This window comes from Prionailurus viverrinus, chromosome B3 (assembly GCF_022837055.1).
Source record: "Prionailurus viverrinus isolate Anna chromosome B3, UM_Priviv_1.0, whole genome shotgun sequence".
Lineage (NCBI taxonomy): Eukaryota > Metazoa > Chordata > Mammalia > Carnivora > Felidae > Prionailurus > Prionailurus viverrinus.
The window spans coordinates 4,534,651-4,559,836 of NC_062566.1; the positions used below are offsets into that span (position 1 = coordinate 4,534,651).

The 25,186-nt window shown below is 42.8% G+C and overlaps 1 protein-coding gene across 1 annotated transcript in view; it reads right to left on the reverse strand.

Moving 5' to 3' along the window:
- AGBL1 (AGBL carboxypeptidase 1) overlaps nt 1-25,186 on the reverse strand; it is a 789,011-nt gene that overhangs the window by 694,399 nt on the left and 69,426 nt on the right. Inside the window, exons 6-7 of the mRNA XM_047861651.1 lie at nt 24,413-24,450; nt 2,691-2,899 (exon numbers count right to left, since the gene is read on the reverse strand). Coding sequence (XP_047717607.1) covers nt 2,691-2,899; nt 24,413-24,450 — 247 coding nt within the window. The remainder of the gene's footprint in view (nt 1-2,690; nt 2,900-24,412; nt 24,451-25,186) is intronic.

Here is a 25,186-nt window from a genome sequence, read left to right on the forward strand (position 1 = left end):
ATATAGATACATAGATAGATGATAGATAGATAGATAGATAGATAGATAGATAGATAGGAAATAGATACATAGATACATACATAGATGATAGATAAATAGGAAATAGATATATAGATACATAGATAGATGATAGATAGATAGATAGATAGATAGATAGGAAATAGATACATAGATACATACATAGATGATAGATAAATAGGAAATAGATATATAGATACATAGATAGATGATAGATAGATAGATAGATAGATAGATAGATAGATAGGAAATAGATACATAGATACATACATAGATGATAGATAAATAGGAAATAGATATATAGATACATAGATAGATGATAGATAGATAGATAGATAGATAGATAGATAGGAAATAGATACATAGATACATACATAGATGATAGATAAATAGGAAATAGATATATAGATACATAGATAGATGATAGATAGATAGATAGATAGATAGATAGATAGATAGGAAATAGATACATAGATACATACATAGATGATAGATAAATAGGAAATAGATATATAGATACATAGATAGATGATAGATAGATAGATAGATAGATAGATAGATAGGAAATAGATACATAGATACATACATAGATGATAGATAAATAGGAAATAGATATATAGATACATAGATAGATGATAGATAGATAGATAGATAGATAGATAGATAGATAGATAGGAAATAGATACATAGATACATAGATGATAGATAGATAGATAGATAGATAGATAGATAGATAGATAGATAGAAGATAGATGGATAGATGGATATATTTTATATACATCCTGCTTCTAGCCTCACAGACCCTCTTTAATGCTTGTGCTTCCCTTTCTACTATCTCCACCCTCTTCCTCTAACAGACATGTAATTCAGGGATCACTGTTTTCTTCCTTTTTTGCCCTTTTAATTCTTCTTAACACAGAGCAGAGAAGCAGCCAATAAGGCAGAGGGCAGAGGAACCGGCTGGAGCACACGAATTGCTGGTGTGAGAGAGCTTCTGGGCATCAGCAGTGGAGGGGGAGTGTTTCACTAGAGATTTGGGGGACACAAGCTTACAAAGTATGGCGAAGCTTAGAAAAATTCAAAGCACTGCTTCATCCAGAGAAACGGAATGTTCGATGCAGCTATTTCATGACTGAGAGGCTCTGAAATCTGGAATGATGGCAAGAACCCACAGGTGATAGCTGACAGAAAATTACATATTGGTTTGCAGCCCAACATTATGTGATTGTTCAGAGTCGGATGTGGGGGGAGACGCTATTATTTGTTTTTAATAGGAAAAGTCTACAGATGCCGTTTTTGGAAAACAGTACTGTCGTCGACTGCCTCATTGCCTCATGTACACAGGTAGAGAAAAAGTGAAGGGTGTCCAGAGGGGAGCAATGAGACCGAGGAAAGGGCTGTAGAGACAAGTTAACGTGAAGACAGCAGGGAGCATGGTGCCTGTGGAGCACGGCTGCCGTGGCCCCAGGTGAAGGGGAGTGAGCAGACGATAGCTATTTGGAAGGCGTCCACATCCTCGATAGAGAGGGTGTACATAGCTCATACTATGGTGTTTAAATTAGTCCTAATCAAGTGCAATTAAGGAATCTGTTGTTAGGGTTGAAATCCCGGAAACCTTAAACCACATATTCCACTGGGGTGCGGACAAGTAACGGCCCTTGCAGGTGCTCACTCTGGCCCAGGATGCTTTTCCTCTTGAACTTGGCCTGATAGCCTTTTTCAGTAATTCAGATCTCAGCTTAGGTGTCACCTGCTCAAAGAACTTGACCTCTCTCACAGAACACTTTCTCCCTCCACCTATGGGCGTCACTGCGGACAGCCTGACTTTAATGATGTCACAGAGCAATATGAAAATCTCTTCCTCGTTGAATTCTTTGCTTCCTTAGTATCTGACTCTCCCGCTAGAATGTTTACTCCACAAGATCAGGGGTCTTGCCTGTCATATTCATGTCCAGATTCCACTACTCTAATTATTCCAATCACTGCTCACACTCATAGAGCAGCCAAGTCATGGCAAGCACTCCATTAAACGGAAGACATTTCCACATTAATATACTTAGGCTGTGCAATAACCTAGATTTTGTTATTTCCATCTTTTTGGAAAAGAAGAAACTTGAGACCCAGAAAGGTTGGGTGACTCCTCCAAGGTTTCACAGCTGTAAGTGCCTGGGCTGGGACCTGAACCCAGGTACTAGCTTTGTAGTGAATACTGTGAACCACTGCACCACACAGTGTGTAGCCAATAAACATGTATTTTTTTAATTTATTTTAATTTATTTTTAATTTTTTAATGTTTATTTATTTTTGAGAGAGAGAGGCAGAGCATGAGCTGGGGAGGGGCAGAGAGAGGGAGACACAGAATCTGAAGCAGGCTCCAGGCTCTGAGCCATCAGCACAGAGCCCAAAGCAGGGCTTGAACCCATGAACCATGAGATCGTGACCTAAGCTGAAGTCAGTCACTTAACCAACTGGGCCACCCAGGCGCCCTGCCAATAAACATGTATTGAATGAATGAATCGATCAGCACAAGAGTGAACAAACGCATGAGGTTTTGAATCCAGAACCTCTGCCCATAGCAGCCAGTAAGAAACGTACTGAGGTTCTCACAGCTCTGTTCAGCAGGAACCATCCAGATATCATCCAACTGCAGAGGTGTTACCAGGGTTAATTACCTGTGTGGTGCTGAAGAGGATCTCCATGCCCTGAGCTGCCAGGAAGGCCTCCCTGCCAGACCGGAGGTTGGCAATGTGCTTGAGGCAGAGCAGAAGCGTCCGGCGGATCAGCACATAGGTATTGGCTGTGTCATGGCCGTGCCAGTCCTGATGCAGCCTGAGCAAGCTGGTGACGTAGCCTCTGTTCACAGCCCTGCGGCTGTTAGACTCTGAAACCAATGGGAAAGGTGATGTCAATGACAGATTCTCCTGGCTGCACCTGCCTGAGGATGCCCCAATGTACCTCCCGCAAGATTCTTATTATAAAGGGACTAATAATAACTTTCCACTGGAGAAAACTGGCAGATGTCACCTTCATCGAGTGATCAACATGGACATCACCATGTGTGTTGTGCTGAGAAAAACACAGCATCATTTCTATGGTGTTTCTGCCCAAAATGTATAGTCTGAATTTAACCATGAGGAAAACCAGCAAACCCAAAATGAGGGGCATGCTACTAGTGATCTGATCTATACTCTTCAAAAATGTCAAGGTCATGAAAGGAAAAAAAAAAGAAGGGAAAAGACAAAGAAAAGAGAAATAAAGAGAGAAAGAGAGAAACAGGAAGGGAGGAAGGAAGGAAGGAAGGAAGGAAGGAAGGAAGGAAGGAAGGAAGGAATTTGGCTAAAGTATTTATATAATATGTAAGTACAATGTAGAATTATAATTTAGATCCTAGGCTAGAAATCATTTTTTTTTCTTTTGCTACAAAAGGCATTAGAGACGCATTTGGTAAAATTTGAATAAGGTCTATAAATTAGAAGTATTGTATCGATGTACATTAGATTTTGGTAAACTGTGGCTATGTAAAAGAAAATCCTGTGCTTAGGAAATTCACAATAGGAATATGTGAATGTCTGTAACTTATTCTTAAAAAGTTCAGAAAAAAACTGTAATAGTTAGGGGGGGGTGGGATGAATGAGGGAGAGACAGAGACCTTTCCACCAGATTTCCATTCTTCTTTTCCTAAATCTCAGTGGACTTAGGGTATTGTCATTGGGTTGAGCAAATTATAAGATTTAGTCTTGGAAGAAGACCCTGAATGAGACATGATATCTGAAAGGCTATCATGTGTAACAGCTATATTGTGTTTTTCCTAAAGAGCACAGAAGCCAGCTTATGGATAATCAAGGTCTGGCTCAGTCCAAGAAAGGAATTCCTCATAGTCAAGACTATTCAACAAGAGAATGGACTCTATGTGGAAATGGACATCCGGGCACTAACAATGTTAAGACAGGGGTGGGAAGCCCACTCAGCAGGATGTGGTATGGGGTTTTCTTACGTCTGATGGGGAACATAATAGAGTGCTTTTCTGGTTCCCTTCACGTCTACACAATTTCTCTTTGTTGACTGAATGATCCTGGTGGAGGCCTCCCATGAGACACACCCTAGAGGGTAAGTGCACAAAGTCCTAATTTTCCCAAGAGATACTTTAAATTCTCCTTGAAGAAATACAGAGGAAAAGGAGTTCAAGAATCCTGTCTCAACACTTAACATATGCCCCTTTCCAGCTGAACCTCCTCGGGCTACTGGCTTGGTGGACAAATGTGTCCCAGCCCACATATACCCCACAGATGTCTGGTCATCTCTGCTTGTGTGGACAAGGTGCATTGGGAGGCTATCACCGGCTGACTCTCAGCACAAATGCCCAAATCTTGCAGCCCTGCTCTCATTACCACATTTCTCCATTACCCCCACTGTTCACGCTGGCTTATGAGACAATATAGGCTTCTGGCCGAAGGTGTGTGAGACAGATCCCCTGAGCCGTAATTGGAGAAGCAAATTTCAGCTCAAAGTCAGATTTTTTTCCCTAAGACCATGTAAGTACACATAAGTGAAAAAATAACACAAAAACTCAGGGGTTTATTCCAGAGGGGTTTTCTCATAATATTAAAGAAATTCTTTTGTTGTTGTTGTTGTTTTCTGTGAGTTTGTCAAATTCTAAGTTGTCAGGCTTCACTGAGCCCCACTGAGATTTTTGACCCATTTGTACAGTTGGGATCATTGTTGTTTGTTTGTTTGTTTGTTTGTTTGTTTAATTTTTTTGTTTTTTTCACTTTTACAACATTTCTTTCAGCCATGACCCTGAACTGAGGGTGATGAGCTTTGTTTGCCAGGTGATGTGTTTGCAGAAGGTTTAAATCGCTGTCATTACCCCCTTTAATGAATTATTCTTTTGCATCAACCGTATTTCTCTCCTTGGCTGGTTGCAGCCACAAAGCACCAGAGTTCTTTACTGCCTGAATGAGGTTCCAGCCTATCCAATATCTGACGTTTAAAAGAAAATCGAGGATTAAGTAGGAGGTATTAAAGTATCACCCGCTGGAAAGATGCCAGAATAGCAAACACAGTGGACAGAGGCCCCGTGGGCACAGAGAGGTTAAGGTCTTTTGTCTTTTATCTATTTTAAGGGTATGAGACTAATAATGTGTTATCTTAATGACCTTCATCCCCTACTCTTTGGAGGGGTAGGGGGCAGGGATAATGGGGAAAAAATCTTTAATTGTCTCAGAGAAAAATCCCTTATCAAATCCTAATGATTTTATTCATGATTTCCCGTTAATCCTCAACAAGCTGCCATGTTTACTAACATCGAAAATGGCTACACCTCCTTCCCCGCTGACCCCACCTCAGTCAATCTTTCTCTAAGAATGGCTTGCAGAGTTTTGCAAAAGTCAATATGCCTCAAAAACCCTCAGCAAACTGAGGAAGAGCAAATGTGGAGAAGAGCTAAGACTGAAATGAGGGTCACCGAGATCAGTGATATGCAGGAGTTCTAGAAGATCTGAGAGGGAAACAGTGCTTCTCTAGGGGCCAAATAGCCATGAGAAAATGTTTTGGGTGAATGCAGGGTTCAGGGCAGGAGAGGGCTCCAGGTCCCCTGACCCTCTTCAAAACAGATCAGCTGCAGTTAAGTCTGTTTATATAAAGGACTTTCTACTAAGATTTCCTTGGGAAAAAAATTCCTGCTCCTTCATTTTTTTAAGATTTCTCAAGTAGATTGGTTTATCTTAAACTTCTAAGAGGATGGGGGTAGGTTGGACAGAGAGGAGATTTGAGTTTAATATCTCACTCCTCACTCCCACCCCATCTCAAAGGCACTCTCAGTGCCCTGTCTCCATCCTGTTGAATGTCTTCTCTGGCCAGTTTTCTTTTGGCAAATCCATGAACTCAACCTTGACCTTCCCTCTAATTCACCCTCTTATATTCTACTACTTCTGCCTCTCCAGATTATATTATCCTCCAGAATGATCTGTGTAGCTAATTATGTCTGAAATGTTACCTAGCAATATTCTTATTTTTACCCCATGTATTTCTTCATTGAGGTTCAGGTGTTTTTTTTCTTCTTTTGGCTCAGACCCCATCGATACAGATTTTTACACTCAGGTAAAAAGACAAAAAATAAATAACTGGAAGGGAATGTGCCAAGATATCACTAGTACTTACAGAGGAGGAAAAGACTGAGGATTCTATTTGCTTTAGACTTTTTAGATTCAATTTAGGCTTTTCTGTAGTTCTTATTCCCCACATACTCTACAATGCATTTTACTAATCAGGAGCAGTAAAATATATTACCTTTTTGACAGGAGGTCCTTAGACTATTGGTCATGTCATGTTGTAAATGCCTGTGGGCAGGGTGAATGGCCCCTAGGTTACTATAGCAACCAACTCCCTTTTTTACTCTTACCCCATCCCCTTCAAAAGTGAATTACCTGCCTACTCCCTGAAGTCATTTGAAACCCTGATCATCTCTATAGAGATGTTTATCCTTATAAAGAGGAAAGTCTAGATGCCTTCAAGACTCAAAGATTGACTGTCTCATGGGGAACAGTCAGCCCCATGCCAGGCTGGTGGAGAAATGCTCTGTGACCCAGATTATTATACCTGCAAGCAGTCCACGCCTCTGCCACTGTTCCTTGGCAAAACCAAAGAAAATTTTCATCTCTGCTCTTCACTTCCCATATCTGGGAATTTCATCAGCCCTTTTAGGGTCAAGTGATGACTTAAAGCAGAGGCCGCGTGGGAACCTGCGGCAGAGCAACAAACCAAACAACACAATAGCCGCGCTCTCAGATGAGACGGACTCATTATTGCAGACCTCTAAACTCCGCCATCCCTTAGTCACCCACCCTTCATGGCCTCGATGGGCCTGCTTTGCAGGCAGAGCTTCCAGGTGCCCACTTTCTTTTGGGACTCCTTGTACCTGGCCAGGAACTCCACCACTCTCCAGCTGTGTGGACTTGAACCTGTCAGTTCACTGTTGTATCACTAAGTCTTTAGCTGAATGACAAAACTAATAATATCCCTTCCTGGGGAGTTGTTGAGAAAATTACATGAGATAATACACACAAAGTTGATAGCTCCATGCCTGACACATACTAAGCACCCAATACCCGTTACCCATTATGACTGTCATTTTCAACATGATAAGCAAAATCTACTTATGGCTCCAACTTCCCCTCTATTACTATGGACAACAAAGTGCCAAATGCTCGGGATATGAACATATTCTTTTCGACAGCTTCATTCAAGAACAGGAGCTCCAGGGTCACATAGCTGTTGATTTGAATGTTGGCTCTACCAGTTACCAGCTCTGAAACCTCAGTTCAGTTGCTTAGTCACTCTCAACTATATTTCCATCATCCGCAAAGAGTAACGCAAGATAAAAAAAGATTAATTACAACATCAGCCCTACAAGCTCATTAGAGGGAATAAATGCTTAGCATAGCACCCGGCACGAAGCTTGTGCTCGATAAATGAGAATTCCCTTCCCCATAAGGATGACATCAAACTTCACATACCTTTTACCGGTGATAATTCCCCAAGGAAAAGTTTCTAAATAAGTAAAATGTATAGTCAAGTGTCTTCAGTCTCCGTGTAACATAGTTGACTTCTCACCCCAAAATATCCACCAGTTTTACGTTGCTGCCCATCTATCCTTAGACATCCTGATAGAGACACACTGAGGGTCACACCCCAATTTATCCCAGGTGTCCTTACAGAAAAGTCCATAATGCAGACCTTTATTGTTGCCCTCTCTGGCAAAATTTACCTCAGATGGGTCCCGGTACACCAAAGCTTTTTATAGAGGACTGGCTAATGTTCTAAGATCCTCTTGACTGATAATGCTTAACTGGCTAACAGCCCATCCCTGCTTTTGATAAGGCACATGGGAGTAAGAATAAATACAAGGATTCCAGGCTCCCATCATTCTTGAGAACAGAAATTATCTTCAGCCACACAGCGTACTATGACATTACCATCCCAAGAACTTCTTGCCCAGGGTGATTAAATAGCTTTATCCTCTGTTTTAGGAATTTCATGAAAATCCATTCATATGAACTATTGACAATTCAGCTAGTCCTTTTCAGGATAGTGGCCCCTTCTCAGGGCTGAAGACCACTGAACTGTACATACCAAATGTCCATTTACTCTTCAAAGTTTGCTTCCAAACCCTCTCTGTGCTATGTCCCCCAACTCTGAGCTATTACATCACAAACATTGCCTGATCCCAACCAGGACCCGACACTGAAAGACCCATTTTGGGTGTGCCTGGGTGGCTCAGTTGGTTAAGCGTCTGACTTCAGCTCAGGTCATGGTCTCACGGTTTGTGAGTTCAAGCCCCGCATTGGGCTCTGTGCTGACAGCTTGGAGCCTGGAGCTTGCTTCAGATTCTGTGTCTCCCTCTTTCTCTGCCCCTCCCCCCATCTCAAAAAATAAAACATTAAAAAAATTTTTTTTTAAAGAAAGACCCACTTTGCACACAGTACTCTCATTCTATAATAACCACCCGAGAACTCCCCCTTGAGGGACATTATTAAAACTCAAGGTAATGGTGACCTTAACTATGGGAAACAATATGCTTGCCTTTGTAACACATTACTTTTGTGGTCTTTACAGGGAGTCAATTTAGAAGATATTTCTGGACAAAGCAGGCTTTTACCAAGACTTATAAATCATATTATATGAACAACGAGCTGCCTACTCTGCCATTATAACACCATTTACAATTACGGAGTATTTATTTACTGAATGTTTCCTATGTTCTCAGTACTGGGTTAATCATTTTACATGATTATCTCATTTATCTCATGGAAATGCTTTGAGATAAGCATTATCTTCCTCCTTTTACAAATGAAGGCACAGGGGCTGGGAGAAGTCAGACAACTCACTGAAGCCCTTAGAGCTCACAAAAGCCCTATCCATGATTCCAGTGGGACTCCCCATCTGCCACCAAAGATGAAATCCCACACTGTTACTCCCGAAGCAATGATAGTTTACACTTTTTTGCACCCAGAAAAAGCCCTTTAGCTGTTGCCAGAGTAACCAACTTCTTGAGGAAGGTTCCTGAAAAGCTACTGGAGATAAAGCCAGTGAACACCTGAAGCCTGGGGTGCTTGAGGGGAGTGGCTTGCAGCCAATTTTACCTTGGCTCAGCCCTTCCATGCACCCAACTTCTCTGTTCCCTCCCAGGCCCCTAAGTTGTGAGGAGAGTTTATTTTTAATAGGAAACTTGACAAGATTTAAAGGTCCCAGGACACCTGTGGCTCTTCAGGTCACTGGAGGAGGTGTTTGGGAGTCTCCCTGACTCTCAGCCAGTGATTCCATGAGGCCAGTCCAGAAGCCAGGCTCTGATGGGAGTGCCGTGCTGTGGAGCAGGAGGGAACAGGCCAGCTCTCATGGGCTCCTCCCCCTGGTGGCTGCAGCAGGTCTTGCTCACAAAGAAGGAGCAGAAGTACATGTACTGAGACAGGGCTAATCTTAATGTCATTGATGGTGGAAATTCTACATGACTATCATTAGCCCAAATACGAATGATGCTATTGAATTAGCTTGCAGGGATCCTTTTTTTTCCTCTTTTTAGAATAGATGCATTTCAGGAAACTTGACTATAAAGTAAATTTTGATTTCAACTGAAGGTGTTTTCCCACTGACCACCTTTAAAAAATTAAAGATGCTTTTCCTAAGCCCCAGAAATCACAGCTGAGAGGCATTAGAGAACATCCTTCACAGCAGTTTTCAATCTAGACTCTTGCATTGCTTTTATTTTTTAATCGCCAATTTTTTCTAATACCTCTCCATAGATATGTTCCCAAACCCTAGGAATTTCTCCACTCTCAGGAAAGCCTCGGAATCCACATCTTCCTTTTCTGCTAGCCCTTGGTGAGAACCATGTCTAAGGAAGGGCGTTAGGTTGGGATGCTAAAAGAGAAGGTGGTACCATCATGGACATACTCCAGACACCACACCACACACCTCCAGTTCAGGGCTCACCATTCCCCGTGATGGATCAATCTCATCTTGTACTTTATCAATTCTAAGGAATGTATTTTTTCACATTGGCATTTCCAAAATTAAGGTGCTTCTAACCGATGATAGTGTTTCCATTATAACTGGCAGTGTTTTTTCACTCAGTGGTCCTTAAAAAGTTGTACATCTTATAGTCAATGATATCTTAGGTTTTGTTTTTTTTTTTTAACTACAGGATTTTATTTGGTAATATTAAATAATCAGATTAACCAAATAGGTCATTGCAAGAACTAATTTGTACTGCTGCCATTTACATACATTTTGTATCTACTTTCTTAACTGGATTGAGGTCATATAAAGAACTGAGTTTCTTCTCTATGAGCAGCCATTTTCAAAACATACATTAAAGGAATAATTTTTTCTTCTGAGTACAAAATGGACAGGAAGCAAAATTTAACAGAAAATAAGAGAACTGCTGATAAAAATATATAGGTTAAGTTGAATTCTTTTACCTTTTTCCTTCTTTTAAATAAGCATGGATTCTTGTATGTTGATAGAAAAATTTGAAGAACAACCTATTTGTAGTCAAATAATCACTATTATATCTTATAATATTGCTAGAATTAGGAAATGTGTGTTGCTATAATACTTAATGAGACAGAAAAAAATATAAACATTAATAGTCTTTTCTTAGCTTTTTTCTGTTATTAACGCTCAGGAATTAAAAGGAATTTATTTGAAAGTTGTTTACATTAATTCTTATGACCTGGACACTTTTGCAAAAATGCATATAATGGACAATTCATCATTAAATGCCAAAGCAGTTGTTTCCCATTTTTATTCAGAATTTTTAAAATGAATGACATCTTAGGTTTGAGGAAATATGATTAACTTTTCAATATTGTTAGTTTGAAAATTCTCGGGTCACCTGGGTGGCTTGGCCGGTTAAGCGTCTGGCTTTGGCTCAGGTCATGATCTCATGGTCCATGAGTTCAAGCCCCGCGTCGGGCTCTGTGCTGACTGCTCAGAGCCTGGAGCCTGTTTCAGATTCTGTGTCTCCCTCTCTCTCTGCCCCTCCCCTGTTCATGCTCTGTCTCTCTCTGTCTCAAAAATAAATAAACGTTAAAAAAAATTTTAAAAAAAAGAAAAAGAAAAAAAAAAGAAAATTCTCTAAAAGGACTTCATTCCCAGCAAGAGGTTATCACTTGAGAGGTTTTCTCTGCATATGCAAATATGCAGAGGCATTTGGTCCTGAAAGCCAGATCCTGCTGTGGTGAGGTACTCAGTAAACTGTCAACTGAAATTATGCTCATATTCCCCACATCCAAGGCACCACCATTACTTCATTCAACATACACTTACTTAGCAAGTACTATGCACCAGCATATGCCAGGCACTGTTCTAAGCACTGGGGTACTACAGTAGGAGATGGGCTAGACCATGGCTTGTTTCCTATGGGGGAGCTGGAGAGACACACATCTAAATAGGCACACACACAAAGGGGAAAAAAATAATTTCAGATAGTGACAAGTACTACAAGGCAAAATAAAGAACAATGGTAGAGGGGTCCCTGGGTGGCTCAGTTGGTTAAACATCTAACTCTTGATTTTGGCTCAGGTCACAACCTCATAGTTTGTGAGTTCAAGCCCCATGTTGGTCTCCACACTGACAAGTCGGAGCCTACTTGGGATTCTCTCTCCCTCTTCCTCTGCCCCTACCCCATGCATGCACTCTCCCTCTCTCAAAATAAATAAACATTTTTTTTAATTTTTAAATGTTTTGTATTTATTTTTGAGAGAGAGAGAGAGAGAGAGAGAGAGAGAGATGGAGCAAGAACAGCAGACAGGCAGAGAGAGAGAGAGAGAGAGAGAGAGAGACAGAATCTGAAGCACACTCAGCACAGAGCCTGATGTGGGGCTCGAAGTCATGAACCGTGATCATGACCTGAGCCAAAGTCAGATGCTTAACCGACTGAGCCACCCAGGCGCCCCAATAAATAAACTTTAAAAAAAAATAGTAATTGTAGAGTGACTAAAGGCGCAACTATTCTGGATTGGGTGGTCAAGGAAAAGACCCTTCAAGGAGACAGTATTAGTGCTGAGATCTGAGTGATAAGAAGAAATCAGGAAGGAGAGATCTGGTGGCAGAAAATTCCAGAAATCTTGAGAGGAAAGCAAATGGAGAAGCCCAAACTTGGTGTACAGATAACAAAAAGTCTGCAGCCAAAGCGGGTAGAAAAAGTGAGACAAGAGTAGGAGATTATTGAAAAGGAGCGTAGGGATCAGAATGAGTGACCTCTGCCATTTTGACATCCATCATGGCAGGTTGTGTAAAAGTGGAGGGATATGTCACACTGAGATTTTCCCACTCTCCTTTTTGTTATTTGTTTTCGTAATCTCTGCAAGAAAGCACTTAAGAATGATCATCTTTGCCTGGAACTCAATTTTTCCAGGTGCTTTCCTACCCATCCCAACTTTTGAGTCTAGACTTTGATAGGGAAAGAAACACTTGCCAAGACCCAAGACAAGCCACTGTCCCATCTGAGTCCCTGCAGAAAACCTTCCTGGTTTCACTGTCTTTCCATCGTCAACTCATCAGAAGATGATACTTGAAGAGGAGAGCCAGGATTTACACCAGAAAGAAGAAAGCTGAGACCTTCCCCGTTGCTTTTCTCTGTCAATTGCTAAGTGAGATACCAGTCTGTCGGTGGCGTTGCCTGCTTCTAGCAAGGGACAGAGGAACAGTGATATCAGCAGGAAACACACCCGCAAAGTGAGGCAACATCCCATGCCAATCTGTACATGCTGCAGTATGCCTCCGGGCCTGGAGGGGGCGCTGCAGGAAGGCGGGAGCCTGTGCCTCCGCGCTGCTGGCTAAGACTGCCCTCTGGCCTTAGGGCGTTCAACAGCACAGCGGTAAGGAAGCACGGGACCCTAGCCTTGTGCTCCCTGGTTCCAGCTTGAGTCCTGTCACCCCTGATGCATCTGGTCCTCTCTCCTATCACCCAGACTGTACTCACAGTAGACTCTTACGGGGGCCCTCTGCCTCCAGCTCTCCTCCATGGCCCAACACATCTTACTAAAGCACAACTCTCAGTCTGTCATCCCCTAATCAATAATAGATAGATAGATAGATAGATAGATAGATAGATAGATAAGATAGATAATGTGATGGCTGCAATGAAAGCTGGGAGTCTGGGGATGCCAGGTGGGGTCTGGTGTTCCCTGGGTCATACTGTATGGGTGGCAGTGCTTGCTTTGCTGTGCGCCCCTGGGATTGGGGCAGGGGCTCAGGGAGAGGCTGAGCGGGGTCTCCAACCGCCCCTGCCACCACAGCAGCCTCACCATCATCCGTGTGCATGCAGTGGTCCTGGGAAGCATTTCATTTAGGCAAACTGTTATTTCTTAGGAAAAAAAAAAAAGGTATGAAATTCTCTGGAAGTGAAATGAAAGTATGGATTTTAATGCCAATATGTCAGGTTCCTATTACACAATCTTGGGCAAGTCAGTCAACCCCTTTGAGCCCCAATGTTTTCTCTACAGAACAGTTTCTCAGCCTTGCACGATTGCCTTTTGGGGCTGGGTATTCTCATTTCCTGGGGAGCAGGAGTGGGGGCTGCAGGATGTTGGGTGGCATCCTGGTCTTACTCACTAGATATGGCAACCAAAACGTGCCAAATGTCCCCTCCGGGGCAAAATCGCTCATGTCGAGAATCACTATACAATAGTTAAATATTTGCCTGTCTTGCAAGACTATGTAAAGATTAAATGGGATAATACATGAAAAGGTGCTTTGTAAACTGCTAATATTAGAGTCTGGAGGAAACACCTGACTTACACCTCGACATAAACAAATAATTGTACAGTCAATCCTGAATGTGATGAAGAAGTTACTGTGCACCTTCAGAGCTGGGAGATGTTTATCTTTTTTGTCTATCTCTTTAAATCTCTGTGATACTTTATCTTTGTCAATCCATAGCCAGTCATTTATTATGCCAGGATTATACAAGTTCTAAAGTCTAAAACATTTAGAGCTCAGCAACCTTGGATGTTAACCCCTGATTCCCTAGAATGGAAACTAAATAAGGGTATTCAGTTGGGTCAACTGAACGGGCCAGATATGCTGAATTCAATGATTTATCTATTCCTTTTGCAGAAAAAGCTTCTAGAGGGAAGACAGAGGCTGAAAGCAATTGTGTCTCATTCAATACTCAGGAGATATGTTAGGAGATGAATTTACATTGCAATAGGCTTTATGCCTTTGTAGGATCAATTCCTGAAATTCCCAGGATTTTCCAAATGGTGGTGATAACAAAGTGAGACGTGATCTTTACGGAGATGTACTAAGATCCAGCATTATGCTCCTACCACATGTACATCACCCTGTTTAAATCTTACCAATTATCCTTGGAGGGTATCGTTTTCCCCACTTTACAGATGAAGTGGTTCCAGCACAGTCACTAAGGAACACACCCAGAGGGGCTCTGATTGGAATCCACAGAAGATCAGAGCCAGCTTCGAGACCACTATCCAAACACTATTCTCCACAAGGTCTTATCCTTTCAGAGAATAAGTGGTTTGAGCTTTTAGCAAACACACACCCTTCACACATGACCCTGAGCCTCCTTAAGGAGGCATTCACACTGTTGTCAAAGGAACACCTTGGCTCAAACTTACAGGCAGATAATCAAGCCAGAGGGAAAGCCCTGGATACAGAACTTACATTACTAGGGCTTACATTACTGCAAGAGTACAGGACCACCTGGGTAAAAGACAGCATCCTGTGTGGGTGTAAGAACCAGGATTGGTTCCAATCTCATTATAACAGTATGTGATGTAGCCAACACTTTTGTGCCTAAGAGGAAAAACTCAACGCCACCATCCACAGCTCTGTTAGATGCGGTGTGGATGCCTCCAACCCCCCAGCCATCTTGGGAGGGTGGTTCACCATCCTGCCCATACTTCCCACCATTATAATCTCCACTGGATGCTGAGCCTCCCCATTTAATTAGATTTAGTTGAATTGTTTAATTGAGTCTCTTGGCTCCAAGAGACTTAAAAATTCCTCAACCAGGTCTCAGTGATGAATACAACATTTCAGATCTTTCTCTGAGTCAAACAAACTTCACTATGGCCACCTTCCTTATGACCACCACATAGTAAAAACCGAGCACACTTTTCTAACCTCCTGGAGGACGTGTCCACGCATCTTTAAGCTATAATCTCAGACCACAGACTGAATGCTGAGAGCGTCCCGAGAGAAAATTTATTTCAGAGGTTCTCAAACTTGATTCCTTTAAGCCCCAAGGAACATAATGGAAGTTTCTCAGAGTCAATCAGGAGCCACCAAAGGGAGTTATACAATAAGTGAGTCACAGGAATAAAAAGTAGAGCATAGGGGAACATAGTCGATAAGACTGTAAAAATGTTGTATGGGGACTACATTTATCGTGGTGAGTACCACATAATATACAGAGTGATGGAATCAGTACATTGTACACCTGAAACTAATAAAACAGTGGATGTCAATTCTACTTCAATAATAAGCATATAAATAAATAAATAAATAAAGCAAGTAAGCAAGCAAGCCAGGAAAAGAGGGGGTAGCCAGGGACAGATCAGGCTATCATTCTATCATTCGTTGGGGCCTCCCACTTCTGCTTCCATTTTATCTACTTGAGATGTGTCATATCCTCATTATTTTGAAAAGGGTTCTCCTACTAAGGAATCCTCCAAGTACTCATCTTGTGGAGCCCGCCCATTTTTGCAAAGCCAGGCTGAAGTCAAGTGCAACGATGAGGAAGCAATTTAAGAGCACACAGGCGATCAGCAGAGTCCAGATTTCTCCAACTCCATGTGGAAAGTGTGGATCGCCTTTGAAATATGACGATATTCTGCCTCAGAGACGGTCATAACCAAGTTCAAACCCTAGCTCTCTACTTACCTTTTTGGGGATCGTTGGGAAATGCACACACCTCCCTCACTATTCCTTCCTCGTTTGTAAAATGGGCGTGTAAAATGCATGGTAAGTGTCAGAGTTCTGTAATCACCAGTCATGATGGTTATTCCTTGAAGGTACTCTAATAAACAGTAATTCTCTTCCCACATTCGGCCCTGCTTCGTACTTCCTGGAGTGGCGGCAGGAAACAGTTCAAGAAACCCATTATAAAATGGGATGAGGGGTTCGTGTGGAGTGTGGGAAGGCCGACAGGCATTTCCCTTAAGTGGTGCCTTTGGCCTTGGCAGCAAAGGCGAGGAAGATACAGGTTGTCAGAAGGGCATGAGGGAGATGGGGAAAGGTAACTGCAAGATTTGCTGCTGTTCACCAGAGGCAGCCCTCAGAAAAGCTGCTGGGGATGCTCCCCGCCCTCCGTAAGTCCTGCTCAATCATGCTCAACATCACTGGGGATGCAACAAATTCCAGAGGCTTTTCCAACCAAGGGCTCCACTCACCCCGCCTCCTCCCAACTCCCTTAAATAATGGCTGAGCAAATGCCTCTGAGACCATCTTCAGCTAATTTCCTTCAAGACATGCAAGCTGCTAATGCTGGGAAGTACAGATAGTGTGGAATAGCAAATATGGCCAAAATTAGATTAAAATAACCTCCTGATAAACAAATTACTCACTGAAAATAAATATTCCACTGCTGGGGCCAAGATAACTAAAAGAACAGCACCACCACATGGCAAGAAGAGGAACTACACCTGCTGCAGTCCGGCCAGTCCCTGTCCCTCCACACTCAGCTACGGAGTCTGACCAGGGGAGGGGGACAGGGAAGGGGATTAAAGAGAATGGGTGGTATCCTATCAGCTTAAACCTTTAAAATATTTTATGTACTTGTGCAAAAGACAAAAATATTTGGCAAAGAGGTCTGAACTTTGAGCCAAGGTGAGGGGGAAAAAACCAACAACCAATGTGCCAAGTTGAATGCAGCATGACATAATGGGAGTCTGTGATTCTTCCTGTCCCAGTTCCCTTCCTCTCCCTCACCCCATCATTCATCAGATTCTCCCCGATGCTCAGCCTCACAGCAAAGACTCTGGCGCCTTGCACAGCCATGCTGGTATGTTGGGCATCTCTTACCAGGTCCCATTCCAATGCTTATATGGGATAGACCATGTACTGCTCTTTTCTCAATTAAATGACAAATGCTCCCAATCACCTCCCCCCCAAAATCCTTCTGATACTTAGAAAGTATTTATGTAGCCTCCTTTCAGCTTTTGATCTTATCTTATTTGGGCTAAATAAGCCTATCCTCACCATTCTCTTCTTGGAATGCACAGGGCTCAGGTCCCAGCATCTAGACACAGGCAGTATGCTCTGCAGCCCACAAGTTGTGTGCGTTACGTAAGCTTCCCAAACCTCAGCTCTTACACCTGTAAAGTGGGGATAACAATGTCTCCTTGACAGGCTAAATGTATATGAAGTGGTTGACATACTAAGAACTCAATAAACTGTAGATATCTGTGGTGTCATTTCAATACAGCAGTGTGATAGATAATAGCTCGTTACTCCGCATTCACACAAAGCTGACTGCAGCAGTCCATCCCAGTGTGAAAAATGCCAAAATCTATCAATATTATTTGAAGCAGGTTTTTGGTTCATCACAGAAATATATTGCACACTTCTCCAAAAGATATGTTAGAAGAAGAGACATTGAGTCTAGAATCACATCACAATTTGATTCTTTCTGGGGATGGGAATTGGGCTTGGCCTCTTCACTAAAGGCATGCTGAAAATAAATGTATGAGATTTAAATCAAGAAACTGGAATCCTTCCTTAGTCACCATGAATGTATTAGCCTTGGGCACAGCCCAATGTGAAGTATGAGGGACACAGAAGGGACCCCAGCCTTCAAGGAGCTATACCCAAAAGGAAAAATGCTTACACACATATGCAAAAATACAGGAATCATTGATTACAGTATGGTTAGTTCTTATAGGTATAAATATAAGATTCTATAAAAGGTTTAATAGGTTTAATCTAATGCTGGGCATTAAATGGGGTTGAGTAGTATTCAGAAAAACTCTGCAAAGAGGTATTTGTGCTGAGATATGAAGAAGGAGCCAGGGTCATCCGGACAGGAAACTTCAAAGTCACAGATATCTGGGTGGGTCACTCCCTCTCTCTGGTCCTCAGTTTCCCTGTGTAAAAATAAGGAGATAGGGGAGGGGACAAAGCCAATAGTTTTCTGGGCTATAGATGACAACACTGTATTATAATTCTCAAACTTGCTAGGAGATTAGATCTTAATTATTCCAACCACTAAAAAGAACTGATAATTATGTGACATGATAGAGGTGCAAATTAGTGCTATAATGACAATTATATTACAATATATAAATGTATCAAATCAACATGCCTTATATTTACACAATGTTATATGTCAAATATATTTCAGTTTTTTAAAAAGTGTTTATTTTTTTTTTCCATTGGGGAGAGAGACAGCACAAGACAGGGAGAGGGGCAGAGGACAGAGAGAATCTTAAGCAGACTCCATCCTCAGTGTGGAGCCCAATACAGGGCTTGATCCCATGGCCCTGGGATCACAACTTGAGCCAAAATCAAGGTCAGACACTCAACTGACTGAACTACACAGGGACCCCTACTTTCAATTTTTTTAAAAGATCAATCATTTTCTAGGTTCTCAGAAGCCCTATATTTTTGTGAGTGTGTCTATGAAGCCATCTTGGAGGGAAATTAGTGGAAGATAGACAGGGCTCTGAGCTCTCAATCAATCAATTAATCAATCAGTCGACTACCACTGCACTAAACAACCTCAAAGGTCTCTTCCAGCTCTGACAGTCTCTGGCCTTCACCTGGAAACAGAAGGGGAAAACACACTATGTGGGCAAATCCCTGTTGAGGCAGGTCAGAGCCCTGAAGTCAAGAGGACAGGCCCCATGGGAACACAGGTTGTACCTGTGAGTCCCGTGAAGGCCGCGCTGACCCACTGCTACCTGTGCATCGTCACAAGGTCACAGGAATCGCAATGCCAACCATCCTAAAACATAGAGTGTCATTCTCAGAACTCTTCAGAGCTCCTACAATTCCTACAAAAGCCTCAGATGGGTGCACCTCAATAACGGCTCCTACTATGACATTTTGCAGCAAAGCAGGTGTCTGGCCATCGTGCCCTCCCATCACTGCATTGCAGAAGGCCAGGCCACAGTAGACATCACTGAGAGCATGAGGGTGTCTCCACAGAGTCAGGGCTGTAGGTACTAGAAGGTCCTCCCTGCCTACACACCCACAGCAACAGGCTGACGGGCCTTCCCAGGAGCCGGCCAGCCAGAGCATTAACTAGGAAGACCTAGGACGAGTCTGATCTTCCTGCCAAACCTCCCGTTTGCTCCCTGTATCCCTCCCTCCCTCTTCCTTGTCTTCCTTCCTGTACTAACTTACCTCCCTATTTCCAACACCCTCCCCACACCCTCACTTCTGAAAACTTCCAGACTCTTCTTAAGTTGCAGAGTAGTCTGAAGTAAAACCATCATCTTATTAAGATTTAAGGTCTCAACCAGAAAGTATTTTGGGTGTTTCCTTGTTGGGTGTTTAAATCTGGGCAACAAGGTTAACACCGAGGCATTATTGGAAGATTCATCACTGGAGCCAGTACAAATCAGGCAGGTTGCCATCACCACACGTTCATTCAAGTGGTGCTTCCAGAGCCACAATTTTTCAAACCTGCATTTATACCTAATGCTCATGGAAGGGGTGTTAAGGAGTGAAAAGAAAGAGAGAGAAGCAGGGGTTGGGGTTGGGGCAGACAGTGATAAAAGGAGAAGAGGATGAGGAAAAAAGAAAAAAAAGACAGGGGTGCCTGGGCAGCTCAGTCAGTTAAGTGTCCGACTTCAGCTCAGGTCATGATCTCACTGTTCATGAGTTCGAGCCCCGTGTCAGGCTCTGTGATGACATCTCAGAGCCTGGAGTCTGATTCATATTCTGTGTCTCCCTCTCTCTCTGCCCCTCCCTGGCTCATGCTTTGTCTCTCTTAAAAATAAATAAACATTAAAAAAACAAAGACAGAGATATAGGTACAGGTACAGATGGAGGGAAAGGTGGACTGGAGGCAATCCACAAGATGGAGAGAGACAAAGGACAATATGTTACTTGGGTTTATTAGAGGGAAAAAAATTGCAATAGAAGCACTATTTCTTTTTTTTTTTATGTTTATTTATTTTTTTTTTCTGAAATTTATTGACAAATTGGTTTCCATACAACACCCAGTAGAAGCACTATTTCTTAATCAAAGCTTTGTTAAGTTTTGGTAATGAAAAGCTAAGTGGTTTTGCATAAGTGAAAGCATAAAAGGGCAAAACTTTCAGTATCAGTGAAATTGAAGAAGGGTTTGCACACATGGGAGTCAAACAGGGGAACAGATGTCATGAACGTTATGACATTTGGATTAGACCATTCTAGCCCCTGCACACAAAAAAAGGACGCTTGATGGGCAATGGTTTTTCATTTTTAGCATCCTATATTGCTGAGGCATTTGGAATACAGGCCTAGGACTTCCAAGCTTGGTTTGCCTGCTATCCCTCAGGAAGGGAAAGAGACAAGAGATGTCTTCTGGTTCATTTCCCTCTTCCTGCCATCCACCTATCCTACATTGGCTTCTCATGTAGCAGGTACTAGATGGAAGAGAGAGCCAAGGCAGCATAACAAAATTGTCCTATGCGACCCAGGTCCTCTTTCTTTCTTTTGTTGCTAAGGTAGACAGGCTCCAGGTCTCCCAGATCCTCAGTCCTGCTTTCTCGATGCTGGTGGGGATGGTCTCCAGCCCCCCTCTAGACCCATTAGGTACAGATAGGACCTTACTGGCCTCATATTCCCAGGCCCACCCAAGTTTATTTCCACAGAAGCATTGGCTGCCCCAAGGTAGTAGATATGTCCTTCTGGCTTTATTTTAACTGGGGAAGGCACTTCCTTTGTGAAGCAATTACGGAGATACACGACAGTGTCAACTTTTATAGGACCAACAAGCGTAAAGACCAGACTAATCACTAGCTGAAAGGATTATGCCTCTAGGAACCAAAGGTTCACATAAACACTCCCAGATATCAGTGCCATATGGTAAGTTTTAGGCAGAAACTGACTTCCTGAATTTAGTTTCAGCAGACATAGACTCACCTGGGATCCAAATGGACAGGCATTCCATGTCAGGTTTTAACTATGCGTGAAGACAGTACAAAGAAACTAGAGGATTCCATGGCACTAACCTCTTCCACAGAAACCCCAGCCTACTGGAGCAGTACCACCCTTACCCAGACCCTCCATGCCACTCAATACTTTGGTTAGGCTGATAGAACAAAGATGGTGACTGTCTGGTGTTGTGTTACTGCACCTCCCCAAATCCATGACAAACTTTGCTACTTAAATACTTTTCCTGCTGAGCCCTTTCCTGCTGAGCTCAAATAGGATCTCAGAATCCTTCCACCTACACATGGAAGTTGGCACTTGTAATGAAACCTATTTGCCCTCCTTGTTCTAAGATCCTCTAAATGCTTAGAATCTGTTCCCTCTCAAGTAATGTCTGCATGCCCATAGCAACTTTCTGCCATTTGTGTTTTTTACCTCTTTTGAGATCATAGCAATGATGCCAGTGCTGGGGAATTTATAAGGTCAGTTATTCAAGAAGAACATTTCTATGAAACACCAATAAAGGTATTTGGGAAGAGGTAGTTTGAAACCTTCAATGGGCTTCAACTCATGGGTTTGGTCAAATATACATCAATGATGTATATTCATGTATATTCATGAAGCCCATATCAATGGGCTTCAACTCATGGGTTTGGTCAAATATACATCAATGATGTATATACATCAATGATGTATATTTGACCCTCAGGGCACATTTGGTGGGGTCTAGAGACAATTTTGTTCATTATAACTGGCAATGCTACTGACATCTGGTGAGTCAAGGCGAGGGAGGTGGCTAAACCTCCTGAAATTCACAGAACAGTCCTCAACAACTGAGACTTATCCAGTCCAACACGCAGGAGTGCCAAGGTTTGGAAACCCCAATACATGTTAAGATAGAGTTTTAAGTGGTGGAAAGAATGATAGAGAACCTCCCATCCAACTCCCTCATGTTAGAAAGAAGCTAAGACCCAGACAAAAGTCAGTGTGGACAGCTAAAACCCAAACAAAAGTCTGTATGGACAGGTAAGCTGAATTAGGAATAACCCCACACACCTTTGTAATGGGGCAATAAAACCTGTTTTCTATATGGAGAGCATCAGGCTATCAGTTCCCTAACAGTCCATTAGTATAGTTAAATAGAGATTAGAACTACAAGTGTTAAGATCATTGGTTCTGTATGTGGGTTGTTGGGTTCAGGTAGTAGAGGGCAGTACTGTCATTTTTATATATGTAAATATCATTCATTCATTTTATTCATTCATAGGTATTCATTATTCATTCATTTTAATGTTGAGTCCATAAATTTACTTTGAGCTTTTCGTTGTGCTAATGCAAATAATTCAACAACCTACAGAGATACCCCTTGCCTGCAAAAGTTTGCCATCAGCTGGCAGATGATTCCAGTACAGTGATTCCAATACGGAGGAATCATGCAGAGAGGGAGAGCCTCTGGGAACATGAGGGAGGTCTTCCAACCCAGTCTTGGTGGGAAAACGGAAAGTTTTTTCGGAGGAAAGGTCCGAGCTGAGTTCTGAAGGCAGGGTAGAGGTTAGAAACTTTTTAAGTTGATCCCCTAGCACAGCATGCTCAGTTAGCTAAGGACAGCCAGTGTGCTGAAAACCTGGCTAAAGGTTCCAAGCCCGAATTAGTCAGTATTTTCACTGGCTACTGTTTCCCATGGGTCCGTGCATCATGCCTCATATGGAAATAGTTAATAACGGGCATATGACTGCTTTCAAATTTCTACACATAGCAGTACGTTGTGTATTACCTCTAAGCCAGCAATCTGAGAAATAGGGCTGTGTGTGTGTGTGTGTGTGTGTGTGTGTGTGTGTGTGTGTGTTGAAAGGGAGGCCAGCCTTTCTCCACTCTCAGGGCTCTCTCCCCATGAGACATGAAGATCTCTACCACCCAAACTCCGGGGGATATAGGAGAAAGCTACATTCCCAAGGCACAGCATTCACAGGATGGCTTACCCAGCCCCTCTCGGGTCCTTTACTTCCTGCAACCCAGCACTCTTGCTGCACCAAACACCGGGCACTGTCATCAGGAGCGGCAGGGTGGGCAGGTAAATAATGAGAACCAAGATGCCAAACCTGAAGCAAGTTCTGCCTTAACCTGCCCATAACCCACAGGTTATACTCTCCCTTGCCTCCTATCTCAAGGGCTTTCTAACCTGTCACTCTTCACTCCTCCAACCTGCACTAAGCACTTTTACTCTCCCTGCAGGACAGAGAGTTGTGAACAGTCCTCTGTATTGTGGCCAGTTACAATCAACCAAATAAATTCAAGCTTTAATTTTTTTTCCCTCAGTCTACAAATGGAAGTGCTCCATGATGTGGCTCTTTCTCTGTGCGTATAGTTGACAGAGATACATTGTTGGGGAGGGGGGGGGGGGAGTGTTTATTCTTATTTATTTATTTATTTATTTATTTATTTATTTATAAGTTTTATTAAAGTTCACCTATTACCCACAGGCCTCGGGCTCCCTATAGAGAAACAAATATCACAATTGAAGCAGCTGGTTTCCAAGGTGCCAAATTAAAATAAATGAAGAGGTAAGCGGGGGGGGGGGGGGGGGTTGGGGGGGGGTGGGGGTGGGAATAAAAACATTAGCTAAGACTTCTTTGCTCCCAAGTGCATGGAGTCTTCTATTATATTGCACACATGAAATTGACTCCCAATGTAATTAGACCAGGGCTACTAGGCAAACAAAAAAAAAAATCTTCAAATTATTCAGACCCCCAGAGCTATTCTTTTGCAATCACTCAAGTAACTGAAAAGAGAGCCAACTTTTTAATATAAATTTGTTATTAGAATCTACACTGTCCAAGAAATTCCCAACACCCCACCTGCTCAAAAATACAGAGTCATGAAATGGTATCAGAACCAAATGCAAGAATCCTGCTTCCCACCCAGTGCCATAATCTTTTCTTCTACAGGACAACCCTACTGGAAACTGGACCTCATTTCAACAGTCCTTAAGGGCCACTGGCCCTGTTAGAAGGAGCTGGAGAGTTCCTCAGGTCTGCAGAAGACAACACGCTCCCTTTAGAATAAATTATCTTGACAGCATTATGCACAGGCATGCCCACATGGACAGATATTAACTCTCTCTTTGCAGCCTTGTGTTTGGAATAGCCATAGTATTCTCCATCTCACCCCCCAAAGATCCAGGAATGGCTCTATTGCCTTTCAGGTTGAAATGAGCCATGGAAGTACCAAGAGCACCTTTCACTGAACTCAGAGGAGAAAGAAATAACGACTTTTCAAAAGAGGTGCTTACTGGATTTCAGCAATGCTGCCAGAACTTCGGTGGCGGCCCTGGGGAAAGAGAAAGAAAAGTGGAAAAGTCAATGTTCAATGGTCTTTTTGTCAGCCCATGGATCCCAAAGCCAGCAGGCTCATTGCTGCCACCTAACAGCCCCATTATTAACCGGGGAGCAGGCATTCTATTGATTGCAGCACTGACCATCAAAGAGGCATAAATGCAGAAATTGCTTCAAGCAAAGTGTCTGTCTTGAAAATGGGTCTCAGGAGTCCCCATTGCTGCTGGAAATATCTCCCCCCTCCCCTGTCTTGCCTCCCACCTTCCACCACCTTCCTTACACTATGCTCCCCATATATCTGTTGCTCATCCCCGCCAGAGCTCCAGCCGGTCTCTTGGTTTATACTTGGGAACCCCAGCAACTCTGGAGGATGGGTCGGGAAAGGGCGGGATGTGGAGGCTGAGTGAGTACACCAATGCAGCCAAAACTTCTTGAGCCTGGGTTGGGCTGGTGCGAAAGGAAATCAGTGCTGGAGGGAGTGGGGGAAGTAGAGTAGCCACGTTAAGTTCATCAAAGGGGATTAGCAGAGAAGGAAGCATGAAAAGAAAGAATGAGCGTGTTCCAAGCAAAGGACCGAGCCCCATTCTAGATCACAGGCCAGGTCTATAAGGTGACCCTGCATTTCTGATTTGCATGGCACTTTTGTTTTGGGGAGTTCACTGAGGAGGTAATGATCCATCAGATGATAGTTTTATGAGGGACATACTAGAGGTGGGGAGGAGGATTTGAGG